General features: G+C 36.3%; 1 protein-coding gene and 1 long non-coding RNA gene across 5 annotated transcripts in view; both read right to left on the bottom strand.

Moving 5' to 3' along the window:
• The window catches only part of LOC121949611 (uncharacterized), a 31,122-nt gene extending 30,671 nt beyond the window's left edge, over nucleotides 1–451 (bottom strand). For 3 of the 4 annotated variants that reach the window (XR_015777722.1, XR_015777720.1, XR_015777721.1), the window contains exon 1: nucleotides 216–451. This is a non-coding gene — a long non-coding RNA (uncharacterized LOC121949611). The remainder of the gene's footprint in view (nucleotides 1–215) is intronic. The other variant, XR_015777723.1, reaches the window with a different exon arrangement.
• Nucleotides 452–2,292: 1,841 nt separating this feature from the next.
• Nucleotides 2,293–12,010, bottom strand: LOC148188591 (uncharacterized). Its single transcript, XM_088082808.1, has 14 exons — nucleotides 11,564–12,010; nucleotides 9,577–9,663; nucleotides 9,039–9,151; nucleotides 8,897–8,938; nucleotides 8,663–8,689; nucleotides 8,390–8,461; nucleotides 7,628–7,693; nucleotides 6,902–6,928; nucleotides 6,720–6,764; nucleotides 6,563–6,598; nucleotides 6,193–6,273; nucleotides 5,344–5,440; nucleotides 5,022–5,131; nucleotides 2,293–4,515 (listed from the first exon to the last, which is right to left on the bottom strand). The coding sequence occupies exons 2-14, from the start codon at nucleotides 9,650–9,652 to the stop codon at nucleotides 4,372–4,374; spliced, it is 936 nt and encodes a 311-aa protein (XP_087938934.1). The 5' UTR covers nucleotides 9,653–9,663; nucleotides 11,564–12,010; the 3' UTR covers nucleotides 2,293–4,371.
• Nucleotides 12,011–13,423: the final 1,413 nt, after the last annotated feature.

Below are 13,423 nucleotides of genomic sequence, written 5' to 3' on the forward strand. Positions count from 1 at the left end.
CTTGTTTTAACCTTATTTTCCGGCGGGTTTTTTTGTTTGTTTGTTTGTTTGGGGTTTTTTGCAACTTTTTTTTTTCCTAATGTCTTGCTATATTTTTCAGGCCATTTCTTGTTAAATTGCTTGTCGTCCTTTTTCCGTGTTAGTGAAAGAAATCAAAGCCGAAATCAGGACAAAACACTCACAAAAAACCGATTCGCGAATCAAAACGGACTCACCAGTCTGAATCGATGTGACGGATTTGGCAAAAGCGACACAGTCCAGAAGTCATTTAACTTAAATCCACGACGAAAAACATGTCAACCGACGGAAAAATACTTTAAAGAAGATAACTGACGACTGTTAAAAGCTCTCACTTAAGTATTTTTACTACTTTTAAGCGACCAAACGTCGTACCTGTCGCTGCTGGCTCTACCTGTCAGCGGGCGATGCGCAGCGGCGGCGTTACAGACTTCTTCTGCTGCTTAACTTTATGATGTGTCTCTGAAAGCTCGCCCCCTGCTGTGTGTGTGTGTGTGTGTGTGTGTGTGTGTGTGTGTGTGTGTGTGTGTGTGTGTGTGTGTGTGTGTGTGTGTGTGTGTGTGTGTGTGTGTGTGCGCACATGCTGCCACTTTACAATAAAAATACGGATCAGTTTCACCTTATAAAGTGATACATTTATTGTTATAACAATAAAAGTTTCACGTTATAACGTGATCATTTATACTGTTTGCCAGCAGAAATAGACAGTGAAAGTGATATTTTGATGATTATATTGACTCTATATCACTTCTTACTGCAGTTTAAGGGTCAAAGAGATGAAAGTCCAACTTCCTATAGTCAATATAATAATCAAAACGCCATTTTTTTTACTATTTCTGCTGACAAATAGTATACATTATGACGTTACAACATGAAACTTTTATTGTTATAATAACAAACTTCTGACATTATAACGTGAATCTTTTATTATTATAATAATAAACTTCTGACGTTATAACGTGAAACTTTTATTGTTATAATAACAAACTTCTGACGTTATAACGTGAAACTTTTATTGTTATAATAACAAACTTCTGACGTTATAACATGAAACTTTATTGTTATAATAATAACCTTCTGACGTTATAATGTGAAACTTTATTGTTACAATAATAAACTTCTGACGTTATAACGTGAAACTTTTATTGTTATAATAATAAACTTCTGACATTATAACTTTTATTGTTCTAGTTCTAGTTGTGTACTACAAATCCAAAAGTTTCAGGAAAATGGAGAATTTAACAGAGTGTAAAAAGATTTGTTTGCTGTAACTGCTAGAAAGTTAAAATACCAAAAAATCATGAATAGCCCACTGTAGAGTAGCCTCATATTAATAAATACTTATTTAGACAAATAATGCTGATAGCCATATTTAGACTTAGTAGGCTGTGTTACATTAACTATAAGGCTCAAATATGTTTTGCGGCCCCAGACAGGTTTTTAAAATTATTTTTGGTAAAAAATGTCTCTTTTGATGGCAAAGGTTTCTGACCCCTGGGTTATCTCCAGTGGTGAAATTAAATAAAATAACATTTACTCTATTTTTAACCCTTTAATGGTTTCTGTATCCCGGGAGATACAGTCATGTAACAGATTTTGGGGGCAAGGGCATTAGGTGGGTGCACTTTATGTCATAAGATATACAGTCTGTGAATAAAACACTAAGATGGGTCAGCTACTCAGCTCATGTGAATTCATACCAATATTCAAAATATAAGAGGAAAAAGGTAACACGTGCACACTTACTCCATGCCACACAAGTTTATTTCAGACAACTTTTTGATCCTACTTGGATTTTCTTCAGGTCAAAATTAAATGTTTAAGTGTGCATGCATGTATTATCAAATTAGGGGAAATGCTGAAGTTAAGAAGAATAAATACAATACAGTAATAATAAATCTGAGAGGAAGCAGACTTTGTATGACCCCAAAACTGCTTAAACTCCCTGTCCTGTTTTTTGAAAGGACCTGTAGCAATGTGCACTCCCTCAGTCACTGAGTATATAATTAAGTGTACTTACAGAGCTTAGGATAGACAGATAGACAGATAAGTATTTAAATACTTAAGTGTACACATGTATATGTTTAAGTAACAGAGCATATGTGGATATGGAAGAAGTAAATATCTGCTTTCTTCTTTAACAAAAATAATGAAGAAAAAAATGAAAGTAGGGGAGAAAAAAGAAATGCAATTGTACCATATCTGCAGTACAGTGGCATGATAAGTGTAAGTGTTGGGTAGAAAATCTGTGTTTTTGTTAAAGTCACAAATAAATAAATAAATAAATAAATAAATAAATAAATAAATAAACAACAAATAAATAAATGAATGAATCTGAGAGTTTTTTTTTAAGTCAAATAAAAAGAAAATTTAAAAAAATAAACTAATAAATAAATAAATAAATCTAAGACAGAGAGTAGGGACACTCATTCACATCTGGAAATTTTCCAGTATAATAACAGTCTGAGCAGTCGAAGTTAAGCATCTTGCTCAAGGGCACTTTAGCCTGAATTAACACTCTGAAACCTAAATTGACATCACTTTTATCACTTTTTTTGTGCTGCGCTCACAAGTAATTAAGCCCATAAAATCTGAGCAGGTTGATTTGATTTTTCTCTTTTTTAAAAAAAAAAAAATGGAAAAGAAGGCAAGGAGCAACTTTGCAGGTACCACATATTGAAAGAATTTAGTGAATTTCGAAAACTTTTTTTTTAAAATCTAGGGAAAACAATGTATACTTCTCATCATTAATTTTTTTTTTTTTTTTTTAAAGAATTCTTTTTATTTTATAAGCACATTTTTCAGGTCAGTTTCTTTGGGTTCTCTCTTACTTTTTCCCCTTGAAAAAAAATGTTAATTTTCTTGTATTTTTTATGTTTTTGCTGATATTTGGGTCATTCCCCATGTTTTGAAAGAAATCAAGCCAATCTGCTCAGGTTTCAAAGGGTTAAATGGAGTAGGGGGGTCAGGGTCTGAGGTCCTCCTGGTCCAATCAGGTAGCAACATGAAGACATAAAGAGGAAGAGCTACTGAGTATAATGTAGTCATTGCAGGTAATATTTTCATTTTCATTCTGATAACTTCACAGTCGCCCTGCCCGCTCCACCGTCGTGTGAACATTAGTGTGACTGGTGAACCCCACAAGCGAATACAACTCAAATCAGTTAATGAGGAGATATGCAGGACTGTAGACTTAATTATTCAAAGATCACCAGTAACTCGTCTGAACTTGAGTGCGTTCAGATTTCTTTTTTGTTTCCCACATACTGTATTAAATCTGATTGCATGATACTTTTGTGCATAACTTCATTAGGGCCCAGGCACCAAATGGTGCAAGGACCCTCTTGGAATGCAAGGAATTATTATTGTTTTTTCTCCAAATGAATCGCATTTTTTAAGGTCTAAACATGCCCAAAAACACATGAAACTTAAAACGCATGTCCGGCCTCGCGAAAAATTTGATATTTTGGTTGTTTCAGAAATAGGAATGGCAAAATGGCTCCACAGCGTGTTTTCCCAATGGCCAGTTTCACCTACAATTACGAAATTTGGTACACTTATGCATCATGCCCAGATGCACAATAAAGCCTCTGGGGACCTACCCCCCAAACCCAACAGTAAGTCAGCCATTTTGAATTTTGTGCTCATTTTTGGCGATTTCCGGCCTCGTACTTTCACGAACCCATCCTACAGGGTTAATCCGATCAATTTCAGATTTGGTGTGTCCAAACTTAACCCCTTGGTGATGAAAAGTTATCAAAGGTCAGCTCAGGACTTTCACCGTCTTCCCGTGGCGCAGCGTAGAACTTTGATGTTTTGCCATAAAACAGGAAATTACTGTAACGTTATTGTATTAATTGTCCAATCTGTTTGAAACTTCATAGGTTTGATAAGGGACCCCCCTGAACACATCTGTATGACAATATTTACTAGCCATGACAGCGCGGAATTTATGTGCCCTCCAGTGCCACCTTGTGGTCGCTGGAAGTACTACACCATGTAAAATAGCTCACTCCAGGGTCCAAACTCTCTGCGTGCATTATCCAACTTACTCACAAATAAACTACCGCTTTAGCTGGAGTTCACCAGTACCCCGACATACATGGGGGTGCGAGAGCCCTTTCATCGCTGCTTGCAGCTTTAATTTTAATTTTAATTGTTTTTTTTTGCTTTTATGGCCTTTATTTGATAGGACAGCAAGAGAGATGACAGGAAATGGGGATGAGAGAGGGAGTGAGGATGACATGCAGCAAAGTGCTGTCACTGGCATAATTTAATCAAAAAGTCCTTCGCGCCAGCCATTGATACACCAACTATTACACCTAACTAAAGGTAGCATGTTTTGTATTTTTTTTATGGGTCTTTACCAGTAGTTACCAGTACGTTGATCCATTGAGACTCAGAGTAGATGTACAAAGCTTTTCTGTCGGTCCGCAGCACCATCACGTTCTCCCCCCGCAGCCTCCTCATCTGTCTCTCTCCGTCTGCAATAAAGATCTGGAGAAAGACACATGTAAGTCTGGTTTGTAACAAAACTAGAATTACTGCCACGTGGTTATATGCCTCCACACAGCAGTCAAGTTTCTCTTACAGTTTACATACGTGTCTGTGAAAACATGGACGTTTCACACACAGAAGACCTCCGCAATCAGCAGATGTAAAAGTGAATTTGACCTTTGACTTTTTGGATATAAAATCTCAGCACTTCATCATTTTTATCCTGTTAGATGTTTGTGTGAACTTTGCCATAATTAGCATATTCATTCCTGAATTATGTCCACAAAGCTCACAGTGATCTTGACCTTTGACCATCAAATTTAATTCAATTTTAATTTAATCAGTTCATTCTTGAGTCCAGTTGGATATTTGTGCCAAATTTGAAGTGAATCCCTCAAGGTGTTCTTGAAATATAACACTCCCATTTCCCCCATGAATTGTGTGTGCATGTGTGTGCGTGTGTGTGCGTGTGTGTGTGTGTGTGTGTGTGTGTGTGTGTCACTGACCGTGTGAACTCTGTTCAGCAGTCGTTTTGGGGTTTGAACCTGTGAACAGTTACATTCAGATGGAGGTCCTCTGTTTCCTGTGTCTCCCTGCAGGCCTGGCAGGACGTACACTACAACACAACACAACACACACCATCAGTGTGACGACATATTTTTGGCATATTTACTGTCCTGTTTCTCCAAAATTCTCCTTTTGACAGATATTCTGTTCTTTCTCACTAACTGATTGTGACTCACACCAAGATTCAGAGTAAACTTGACTAAGCAAAATCTATGAAATGCCCTGCTCTGATTTGTGTTTATTAGCAGTACTTGTATCCACCTTGTCCAGGTAGTCCAGGTTCCCCGGTCAGACCTGACAGTCCTGCAGGACCAGGATGACCCGGCCTTCCTGGAGGTCCACGAGATCCCTTCAACCCCTGCAAGCAATGATTTATTTATTTTACAAAGTATCAGCATAAGTTGTTTAACAAGTGATTAAATATAAATCATAATCAAGATGCAGTACTGCTGAGTTACTGGCAGTATAACTGCGAAGGTATTATTATTAATATTATTAGTAGTATTAATTATATCATTGTTTTGTATTATTATTAGAAATAAAAATAATAATAACAATTTAATAAAAATAACAATAATTACAATTTATTTAAAATGTAATTATTTATTTAAATTAATTAATAAAATATTGTTGTTATTATTATTATTATTGTTATTATTATTATTGTTATTGTTATTGTTATTGTTATTGTTATTGTTATTATTGTTATTATTAATTATATTTTTAATAATAATTTCTTTCTTTAAAAACAGAGTTTACAAAGTCCTTTGACAAACAAGGCAAATCAGAAAAAGGCAAAAGGGGTTTCTTGCAAAAACATAATCATAAGAATCAAACAACAACACTGAATTAAGGCCAGACAAAAGAGCAAAACAATTACAAACAAAAATAACAATAACAACCTACACCAATAAGAGTAAATACTATTCAAAGACTATAAGCAGTAAACACAGAAATAGTATTACTAATAATAGAATGAAACATTATCAAGACAGAATAAATTAAAAGTTAAACGACAAACTAAAACAGATGAATTAACATAGACGAGACTGTGAGTTCAGTGCGCTCTCTGTGTAAATCTATTTGTATGCATCTAGTGTTTATACACACCGCGGCTCCTCTGCCTCCTGGGTCTCCTCTCGGTCCTTGTTCACCTCTCTGCCCTGCATCGCCCCACTGACCCGGGTCGCCCTGGAAGCACAGAACAGCGAGCCTTTTCATTTGTGGTTATATACTTTTTATTAGTTTGGGTTTATATTGTTTTGGGCTGTATATATAACTAGGATAGTTAGCTGACCATATTGTAGCAGGTTGTATATAAAATTTGGGAAGTCGTCGTACAGGGGGAGGAATAAATAAGTGTGTACTTCTTCCTACATTTATCAAACGTGATTTTTAAGTTTAAGTGGCTTTAATATTTGTTATTGAGATTGATTGAGGTTCATTCATTAATATTTTGATGTTTCAGCTGATCTTGTACCTTCTCTCCTGCTGCTGCAGGGACACCGCGTTCACCCTGAAGACACACACACACACACACACACACACACACACACACACACACACACAGAGCAGTCAATTCTATGAAAATGTCACATTTCTAGCAACAGCAAATTAAAATAAATATTTACCCTCACCTTTTCTCCCCTAGGTCCTCTATTTCCTTTCACACCTTTATCACCCTGATGGACAGAGAGACAGAAAGAAATAAGATAAAAGTAATTAATCACACTGCGAGAGCTGCTCTTTAGGAAAGCCAGTGGTGTTTAAAGAGTGTAAAACAAAAAAAAAAGAAGACATGCAGCACATTGTCACTTACCCTGAATCCTTTACGGCCTTTGCTGCCCTGTAAATGCACACACACACACACACACACACACACACATTAGTTTTATAATAAACAGCCATAATATCAATGTATCTTTGCACCTCTTGTCTGCACTTTTGCTGTTTTTAATGATGATTTTTCTTTCGAATTTCTTAAATTATTTAATAATTAATTTTACCTTTCGTATGTCATCTCTTTACTCTTTTATTGTAAATGTGTCCTCTATTAAATTCAAATTTTATTGCTCTGTAAAGCACTTTGAATCGCCCTGTTGTACAAATGTGCTAGATAAATAAAGCTGCCTCTGTTTGTTTCATGGTATTACTGTAAAAATAAAAAAGTCAGTGGAGTAGTATAGTTAAAAAGTACAGTAGGAAATTTTAAAATATGCATAAGAAATGCACAGAAAATTTTCATTATAACAATGAGAATGATATGAAAAGGACAGCAACAGTGCAAAAAAACAAAACAAGCTGTACACATGATTAATGATAACAACATGAGAATAATAATCTGCAATAAAATCACAAAAAAGCCAAAAATCATTATAATGCACAAGATGGACAAAAAGTAAACAATGCATCAGGTCAATGCTAAATATATTTATATAATTTTTCTGTCATAATGTGTTAATAACCGCCTGTATGTAGAGATGACGACTCTAACGTTCCTAATTTATGAGTCAATAAAGACATAAAGCATGAAGCGGCAGTGTACCTTTATCATCCCGGGAGTTCCTATGTCTCCATACAGACCCCTCCAGCCTCTGTTGCCCTTCTCCCCCTGCAGAAACAAATCACATAAAGTGTTTTATTAAAACCCTTCAATTATACAAATTCATGTAAATACACAGTTTTGCCACGTCTAATGTTCACGATACGATATCACAGAGGTGCAGAAGAAAATATGTCTTAAGATTAAGAAAATCACTCAGTACCAAAGATGATAGTTGGGTTAACCCTTTAAAGCCTTTGAAGCAAATCGGTTTGATTTTTATCAAAAACATAAAGGAATAAGCAACTTAGCAAGAATTGTCAAGCAAATTGCAAGAAATAAGTAAAAGATGACAAGTAAATGACCTGAAAATAAAGTTGTTGTTTTTTTAAGGGAAAATTTAAAATAATAATAATAATAATACAAATAAATAAAATTAATAATATCATTAATCATAGCATTAACAATAAAAAAATTAGGGGGGAAAGTCCAGAAAACTATATTATATATATATATATATATATATATATATATATATATATATATTAACTAAAAGTATGTTACAGAAAAAAAATGTATACATATATTGGGGTTGGGGTTTTTGGGGGTTTTTTTGCTTGTTTTAAGGTAATTTTCTCATTATTTTTTACAGATTGTTGGCTAATTTTAAGTTGTTCATTAACAGATCCTCGATTTTTTTAAAGAAATCAAAACAATTTGCTTAGGTTTCAAAGGGTTAACAGACATGCAGAGTCTCGCAGTGACCTTTTGACCTGGCTGTCCCATGGCTCCTTGTATTCCAGGTTCTGCCTCTGGACCCATCACACCAGGTTGGCCCTAAAATACACACATTTTTTTAAGGACCTTTTGCTGATGCAGTCAGTTTATAGGTCTGAGAAACTGAATTTTATTCATTTTGCACATTCAGCAAAAAGGGGTTAAATGCATTTGTGCAAATGTGTGTGTGTGCATGTGTATGAGTGTTTGTTTATTAAGATCCCCTCTAGCTTCTATTATAAACAGTGTGTTACGTTGTACCTTTGGTCCTCTGGGTCCTCTGCAGCCCTTTAAACATAAACACCATCAAGTTTGCTGTATACAGCTAATAAAACACAGTCATTATATGAAATACTGTGACAGGGAAGGAGTCTGGAAAAGTAATTTATTACACTTCATTTTTTTAATTCTATGCTTTAAAATACTCATAAAAAAATCACATTTCTTGTTTTATGGTTCTAAAAACAAAAGCAAAGAAAGGGAGGTCTGTCGTACCTTTTCTCCTTTGGCTCCTGTGATGTCTTCTGTGATATCAACCTGAAGAGTTAAACACAAATCCGCATGATTTAGTCTGAAGTTCATGCACATGTTTTAGCCATTTTTTAGGATTTGCTTATCCAAAAAGAAAAATCATCACCATCAGCTCTGCTTTCCTTTTGACTGTGGGGAACGCAGGGGGTGGAGGAGGAGGAGGGACGAAGACTTCACATCTACGAGGGGACCACCTGCTGTCTCTGCTGGACAGAAGTCCTACACAGACAGACATGCAGAAACAAAAACACACAGACAGACAGAAACAAAGACACACAGACAAACAGAGGTAATAAATGTTCAGAAAAAAAACACTTGAAAATAATAATAATTCTGTCACATAATTTTAAATTTGTAATTATCATAATTATTTTTCTGGACATTTTACCTCTACTAAATTTTGCAAATTCTGGGGCATTCTTGCCAAGTTGCTCATTGCTTTTTATCCTGTGTTTTCAAAAAGAAATCAATCTTATCAGTGTTCAGTTTGAAGTGAAAGGCATCTGAATGCAGCCCCAGAAAAATGACATCGATCCAGGCTTCAAAGGGTTAATATTCTTAATATTAACACAATCTGTCAAGTGGCAACCGACCACAGCTGCACCTGTGCTGGACGCGATGCTGCGTCTCATGTTTGTACTCACTGGTCGTGACAGAAGCGGCAGCCAGCTGGAGGCCGCTGAGCAAGGCAGTCCATCCCAAAACCAGCTGAGTCAGCATCTCCTCTCTTCCTGCAACAACAGCTGGTTGTTAAAAGAAAGTGCATACATCAGTATGATATTATAGAGATAGAATGGATATATGCACATATAGTAGTAGTCTTTTGGGTCTCTGAGGTAAATTTGTGTCTTATTGAGGTAATATTATGTCTCTGTAGCCATTAAGTGTCTATTTGTGGTTGTTTTGCATCTCTTTGTAGTCTTTTTGTGTCTATTTATGGTTGTTTTTGCTTGTAGGAGGTGGGGAGTTTGTGCTTTTTTGGGTCTCTGAGGTAAATTTGTGTCTTATGGAGATCATTCTGTGTCTCTCTACAGTTGTTTTTTGTCTCTTAGGTTGTTATATGTCTCCCTGTGGTTGTTTCTGTCTCTTTGTTGGTTTTGTGTCTCTCTATAGTTGTTTTTTGTTTCCTTGTGGTTGTTTTGTGTCTCTTTGTTGCTGTTTTGTGTCTCTTTGTTGCTGTTTTGTGTCTCCCTGTAGTTGTTTTGTGCCTCTTTGTTGCTGTTTTGTGTCTCTCTACAGTTGTTTTTTGTCTCCTTGTGGTTGTTTTGTGTCTCTCTACAGCTGTTTTTTGTCTCCTTGTGGTTGTTTTGCCTTTTTTGTCATAACTTTGTGTGTTTTTGTGGTTATTTTGTGTCCTCTTGTCATTTTGTGTCTCTTCGCTGTGTCATCGTGTTAATCTGACATTTAACATTTCACAGGTTTAAACCAGAGTCCCCTGGTACTAATGACATCTGCTCTTGAGCCCGTTAGGCCCTTTCATTAATATATACATGGTCAATTCAACACGTTAAATCAGATTTATTGATTTCTTGTTGTGCTTGGGAGTGCGCACATGTTGGGTTTTCTGCATGTTTTAGGGGTGACAACTGTCCTTTGTCCTGAGTTCTTTCAGACAGAGTTAGAACTTGTTTGAATCATTAAACGCTTATTGCCGTTTTCTTGCCGTGAACTGGTCTCCTATTCAAGCTTTAAATTAAAATAGTTCTTGCAACAAGTAAAATTCTGAAAAAGTCTGCAGTGGGGAGGAGAAAATTACAATGACATTAAAAATTTCACATGTTAATAGTTTGTCACGCCGCTGCTGGCAAGTCTTTTTTACATAGAATTTACAGAAAGAGTGATTCGCCAAAGACAACGAATTCACTCATGTTAAGAAAAAAACAAAATCAGCCTCAAAAATAAATGAATGCAGAGTGTTTTCCAATCAATTTGATTCATTTTCTGCATTTAAACATGTGGATGTTTGTAAAACTGCTAACCCGCTCAGCAAGATGATGGTGCACGTCAACATATTGATCCACACACACAATAATTTAACAGTTTAAACCTGTAAAACCTGAGCAAATTGGTTTGATATCTCTTAAAAACATGGGGAGAAGGCAATGAGCAACTTACAAAGACATGGTCCAAAAAAAGCAAAAAAGTTATTAAAAAACACCTGAAAATAAACTAATAAAGGTTTTTTTTAAAAAGAGAGAGAGAGAGAGAGCGAGAGAGAGAGAATAATAAAATTACCTAAAAATTGCTGAAAAAGAATTTATTCTACCGATTTTATTCTGTAAAATGATTCTAAATATAAATGATAATAAATACAATTATCTGCGAAATTTTCTCCTTTTTTTTCGATGATTTTCTAAAAATCCTCAGTTTTTCAAAAAGGTCATTTTAGGTCATTTTCTCGTCACCTTTAACTAATTTCATGCCGTTTGTGGGACATTTCCTTGTCCCCCATGTTTCCCAAACCATCAGGTTTCAAAGACCCCAACAGCTTGTGAAAGGCGTCTGACTGCAGCACAAGAAAAGATCCGGTTTCAACAGTTGCGTCAGGACTGATAACTCTGGCACAGACGCGTCTCGGCGCAGGTTAAATGCCTCAGCGTGTCCCGGTGTGCGGGGATCTGCGTGTCTTACCTCTCTGCGTTGTCGTCCCCTCTCCTCGGCGCTGTGCGGCCGCTCTCGTCCCGCAGTGGAGCTGTTCTGCTGGAGCCGGTTCTCGTCCTGGTCATCGTCCAGCCGAGCTGGAGCCGGTTCTGCTACGCTTGCACGCTGAGTCCGAACTCATCTCAATAAACTGTGGAAATGCAACGCAGCCTCTGGCAGCTCTCTGCAGGAATAATCAGATAATTACTTCCACAGCGAGCCAAAGAGGAGGCTGCTTATCAGGCCGCCGCGCCGCACAGGAGCGAACCGCGGGAGGAGTCCGTGGCACCTTCTGTCACATTGTATTATATTATCATTACTGTTTTTCCATTTACATTTCCAGGCTCTCAGCCAAGATCCTCACAGAGATCACAGATTCATGTGATTTTATCAAACTGAGTGATGCTCCCGCTCAGAGGGACCTTACACTGAGGTCACCACGAGGAAAAGACTGTACACATGCAAGTATGTCTGAGAGGATCTGCAGTACTGTTACACATTTAGGACATTTAGAGGATTTTAGGACCTGTCTCAAATTGTAGGATGTTTCTCAGATTTTGGGACAGTTCTTGAATTTGAGGATATTTGTAGGATTTCAGGACATTTATCAGATTTAAAGACCTTCTAAGGATTTAAGACATTTCCAGGATTTTAAGATTTTGGGACATTTCTAGGATTTAAGACATTTTCAGGATTGTAGGACATTTCTCAGATTTTACAAAGTTTCTCATGTTATAGGACGTCTCTAGCATTTTAGGACATTTCTCAGATTTAAGAATGTTTCTCTAATTTTGGGATATTTGTAGGATTTTTGGTCATTTGTTTGATTTTAGTATGTTTATTTCCAGGATTTGAGGATATTTCTCAGACTTTACGATGATTCTCGAATTTTGGGACATTTCTAGAATATGAGGGTATTCGTAGGATTTTAGGTCATTTCTGGGATTATTGGACATTTCTCAGATTCAGATTTTACTAAGTTTCTAATACTTGAGGACGTTTCTAGAATTTTAGTTCATTCTCAGATTTTTGGATGTTTCTCTAATTTTAGGTTATTTCTCAGATTTTGGGATGTTTCTCAAATGTGAGGATATCTAAAGGATTTTTGGTCATTTGTTTGATTCTAGGATGTTTGTTATATTTTAGGACATTTTAAGACATTTCTTAAATTTTAAGCTGCTTCTCAGATTTTAGGATATTTCTAGGATTTTAGGAAATTTCTTATATACAGAATGAGAATATATGTAGTACTGTTACACATACAAAACATTTCAAAAATACTGAGCAGCAATGAAGCAATATCACTGAAACACATTTTGGAGTCTTGAGGTCACTGCACATGTTGCCCTGCAGTGACTTCACACCTCAAACAGGTATTTCAGCGTTTTCATGAAGCACAAATCCAAAGCACAAAGAGACGCTGTTCAGAGTTCAGTGCTACAGGATGGACTCTCCAGAACAAGCTTTGAAAATACAGGTTTCACTGAAACCCTGAACTGATTACTGAAACCAGATTTGTAATTTCAGACAAGTCAAATAAAGATCTCCCAAAATTAAACTTTTTAGAGTGAAATATTCCTCAACCAAACAGTTTCCGATAAAACATAGAGGGTATTTCATACTCGTAAGCAGTGTTGTAGCAATCGTCTCAAGTACTTAACTCTACCACATTTTTACTCGGTCTCGTCCGCTCTGAGACACAGAGGACTTTTTTGTCTCAAGACCACAACTGCAACTGAAATCTGGATTTTAAATTTAAGGAGCATCTATGGGTTGCATGTTCCAAATTTTATCGTTGTGTGTGTCGTGTAGCGAGGGACTCAGACTGGTCTTGGTCTTGAGTCAGTCCCA

Source organism: Plectropomus leopardus, chromosome 10, assembly GCF_026936395.1.
Source record: "Plectropomus leopardus strain MGB_pleo_1.0 chromosome 10, ASM2693639v1, whole genome shotgun sequence".
NCBI lineage: Eukaryota > Metazoa > Chordata > Actinopteri > Perciformes > Serranidae > Plectropomus > Plectropomus leopardus.